We start from the raw sequence: 4,531 nt of genomic DNA on the forward strand, positions 1-4,531 counted from the left end.
ATTCACTTTCGTCCATATTCTACCCCTCCATTAATATTATTTATTTGTTAATTAACATTCACATATGTTACTATTAAAAGATTATTTTAATTTTAAGTCGTAGATACATATACTTTTTTTTTAAATATTTTCAGATAACTTTTCCTTCATTTATTAGGTGAAAAGTTTCGAGTTTCACCATAAATTTGTGGTAAAAAAAGGGGAAAAAAAACAGTACACTTCCATTGCCCCCTAAATTTTGGCAGACGTGGTTGTATCGGAACACGACTATGACGTGATCTATTTTTGGCGCGATGTATTTCTGTTACCTATATATAGAATAGAGAACAACTTTCTCAAAGACACAGACAAAAGTCGGCGCAGTTTAAGGATCTTTCCCATTTGCTTGCTCTACTCCTCGCCCTTTGTTTTTACTTAAATTAATTTTCTTCACTTCCACTTCCTCCTCATCTAAACATGAGCCTGAAACTTTCATCAACCCTAAACACAAGTCGCCGCTCTTTCTCGTCACCTTTGTTTTTCTCAAACGTTAAACGCACGCCAATCAGTAATATCAGGATACCAAGAAACCGTTCCGTAAAGTCTTTTACTTGCGTACACGAACGCAACCCGGAACCCATCGCAACAACAAGCACTAAACTTCAACTGCTGGTGTCAGAATTCGATTCATTAACGGAACCCATTGACCGGGTCAAACGTCTGTTAGATTACGCGGCGGTCTTGCCGGGGTTGGACGACTCAGGGCGCGTGCAGGCGAACAAGGTGGCGGGTTGCGCCACGCAGGTGTGGCTTGAGGTAGTGATGGACGAGAGAGGAAGAATGAGGTTCAGAGCCGACAGTGATTCAGAGATTTCAAAAGGGTTTTGTTCGTGCCTGATAATGGTGCTCGACGGGGCCGAGCCGGAGGAGGTGTTGGGCTTTAAGACTGAGGAATTGACTGAGATGAACGTTGGTGTTGGGGTAAGTCATGTTGGGATCAAGGCGGGGGCGTCCAGAGTCAACACGTGGCAGAATGTGTTGTTGGCTATGCAGAAGAGGACTCGCTGTTTGGTTATGAAGCGAGAAGGGAAAGTCTTTGCTGGTTGTAATTGCTTTAATTAGTGAATGGCCTTTAATTGACTTTGATGGTCTCTATGTTTTAGTACTTCGAGGCACAATTCATGTCATCATGTATCCTGTTTCCTCCACCTACAGGCTGCTGGCAGCTGATGCTTTGTTGTACATGAGCTTTTAATTTTGTTACAAACTACAAAGTCGTTTGAGATAATTCAGATGTAGAAACTGGGCTCCAAAGGCTATGGATGCCTGGATGCAGACAGCAAATGCAGGGTTTCGGGTATACACATCTTCAATCTTGAATCTTGATGATGCAGCTTTTAGAAAATTATTAAGTTCCGCCAAACAAGGCTATCAATTTGATGTGTAAATCATTGACTATGAGATTGACTGTATATGGATTTGTTATGGATGAAATCATTTTTTATATGTTTTAAGTCTGATACTTTCCCCAAAATAAAAAAGAAAAAGATGCTTCGAGAGTGTTTGGTTCTTCTGAAGTGTGATGTTACGCAATTTTTAGCTCTATCAGAGTCAGGATATTTCATTTCTATCGCATTCACTTTAATCTTCAAGATGAATTCATTCAACTTACACCCAGGATTCCGTCACAAGCTATGAAGCTGGATGATTCATTCAGGTTAGTTTCATCCAACATCAAAACAACATAGTCCTCACAGGTTATGTGGATTGCATTTGCGGATACCAAAGGCAAAGAAGTTAGTAGTAGATAGGCTAGTATCTTTGTATCCTTCATTCAGCTGTCAAAAGGAGATGAGAAGAATCCTTCTTATCTCTAAGCTGGACGGGTTTCAAGTTCTGAACGTTGCATATGCAGTTTTGCACTTTCTTGAATGCCATTGTACGTGTAGGGCTGAGTGTATTATTTCTAGTTGTTTTCTGCTTCACTCAAACACATGGCTCCCCTCGTTATTATATTTGTCATACAAGTTACAAATATTCACTTACCCTTCAAAATTTTCTTGATGAAGAAATCTGCTTGCAGAAACCCTGAAGTGTCAACACATTCTTTCAGTTCCTACCATAAAGTACCCGGAAAACGTAGTTATTTCTACTCTATCAACTCACCTTCTCTCAATTCCTTGAGAACCCTTTCTCTTACTTCTCTCCACAAAGTAAAATCCAAACAAAGACACCGCAGGAAAAAAAGAGAAGCACATAGATGAAATCTCAAGGGACAGATGCCGCTCACTAATGGCATGAATTTCAAACAAGTTGCTGCTCTTCCTAGCACCAAATGTTTGTCCAAATCCCACTTCTTTACCAGCAGAATCAGAAGCGTAGACTGTAACGAAGTAGCTTGCTTCAGGCGCATCATTCTCAATCATCGACCCAAGGCTATGATTCTACTGTGGCTGCGGCATCATCAGCATAAGGCCTTCTCACAATGGTGAATTGGCAGGTCCTGTCTTTGGTCATATCATCCTCGGTCTTTGACCATGCGCCGTCTACTTGGCTTGCCGGTGCATAGCACAAAGTCACCTTCACTTTCTTGTACAAGTCATCGGTTGCCCGAAAGCTCCTATTCAAACTCCAGCTCACTGTGATCTTGTCATCCCCTGCTTTCAAAACTTCAAAAATGGAACAATACAACAAAAATCTTGTAAAATTATTATTGAACTAACTAATATTCGTCTCCTTTTTAGATAAGCTTTAGCTATTTAAGAGATAGACTGAGAGATAGTAATAATTCTTGGAACAGAGGAGAATCGTACATCGCCATTAGAAGACTTTACTAAACACAAGAGTAACATAATTATAAAGAGACGTGAATCCATCGAATTCCAATGAAAATGAACAAAAGTCTTAATGTTTGTGTTGATTTCAGAAAATTGTAATAAGAGGTTGATGCAGGCTGCCAACCCATATATAAATCGGTGCCGATATTCTTACAACACTTTGTAGAAAACTTTGCACAAAACGGTGCGTTTTGTACAAAGTATAAAACCCACTTTTTGCTGCAAAGTTTAACAACAAACACACACACACACACGTAAGGGGAACAAAACTCAGCGTCTCTCTCTCCCATCTTCTTTCTCCCTCATGAAACCTCACCAAACAGCTCAGATCTTTCTCTCTCATCCCCACGCCAGTAACAGTCTCATCTCTGTTCTCCCTTGTCGCGTAAATGATGAAAAAAATGTGCTATAAATGAGGGAGACGCGTAAATTATAGCATAAGCTCAATGTTTAGGGGTTGTAATTTTTTTAAAAATTCTTTTCAAATAATGGCAAATACAATTTATTCAACAGAGTAAAATAATTTGAGGAAGCAAACTAAATTTTCCAGGTACTTCATCAAACAATCAAATCACAACATGAAAGCTTGAAATAAATATGATTCCCAAAGGCATCAGGTTTTGCATAATTTGATTCTAATTTACAACACTCAAGCAAAAGACCAACACCATCCATAGGTAATTCAGCACAATATCTTAAACGAGTTAAAGATTTCAATTAGAGCAATGAATTGAAACGGGTGAGAGAGAGATCTTATGGTTGCTGCGGGGCGAGAGAGGTTAGAACTGGGACTATTAGCGGCGTGGAGACTGGAAAGAGAGATCCGAACTATCTTGTGAGGGAGAAAGGAGGCCAGAGAGAGAGACCCGAGCTGTCTTGTAAGGAAGAAAGGAGGACGGAGGGAGAGAGATCGGAGCTATCTCGTGAGGAAAAATGGAGGAAGAAAGGAGACTTCTGTTGAGTTTATTATATAATATTATATTAATAAGGAGACTTCTTGCTGTGTGGAGAACGAAGCTGCTGGGTTTTTGTTGCAGTGAAAGGAGGCAGACGCGAGTGGGAAAATGATGTTGTGAATTGGCGTGCTTGTGTGTTGTTTGGTGCACGTACGAAGAGCATTTTTAAAGCTGCACAAAACGCACCGTTTTGTGCAAATCTTTGCACGCAAATTTATGAGAACATCATTTTCTTATATAAATATAGGTAGCTACATATTTATATCGATTAAATTTCACTAGTCGAAGTCTTGGGAGACAGAAAGCCTTTACCCTTTAGAAACCTGTGAAAGATGATGGCCCATTAACATGCCCGAGAGGTGTACCCAAATTTTAGCCCATATTAGTTAACTGACTCTCTGATTTTTAGCCCATTTTAAGAGGTAAGAGCTAAGACAGATGGCCCATTCAAATGCCCAGTAGGTGTAGAAGACTTTTATACCATATTTGTTGACCGTCATAAAGTTAGGTACTTAGGACTCATTTAGGATTTTTTTTTGCGAGATTTAAAAGTTATTTTGAAAAGTTACAAATTAATTTTATTATTTGATAAATATTTTCAGAAATCACTTTTGGTAAATTTACCTTATCTTACTGAAGATTTTAAAAAGTAGGGAAAAAGTAGATTTTTAAAATCGGATTTTGAGAATTAGTTTTATACTTAATTTCGTGTTTATCGTCATATATATTATAAAAATCTAAAATTATCCATATTAATTA

General features: G+C 38.7%; 1 protein-coding gene across 1 annotated transcript; it reads left to right on the forward strand.

The window, feature by feature from the left end:
- The first annotated feature begins 204 nt into the window (after nt 1-204).
- LOC102618933 (sufE-like protein 2, chloroplastic) lies at nt 205-1,532 on the forward strand. Its single transcript, XM_006484262.4, has one exon. It carries the CDS (start codon nt 457-459, stop codon nt 1,099-1,101), a length of 645 nt encoding a protein of 214 aa, XP_006484325.1. The 5' UTR covers nt 205-456; the 3' UTR covers nt 1,102-1,532.
- The last annotated feature ends 2,999 nt before the right edge of the window (nt 1,533-4,531 follow it).

This window comes from Citrus sinensis, chromosome 4 (genome assembly GCF_022201045.2).
Source record: "Citrus sinensis cultivar Valencia sweet orange chromosome 4, DVS_A1.0, whole genome shotgun sequence".
NCBI lineage: Eukaryota > Viridiplantae > Streptophyta > Magnoliopsida > Sapindales > Rutaceae > Citrus > Citrus sinensis.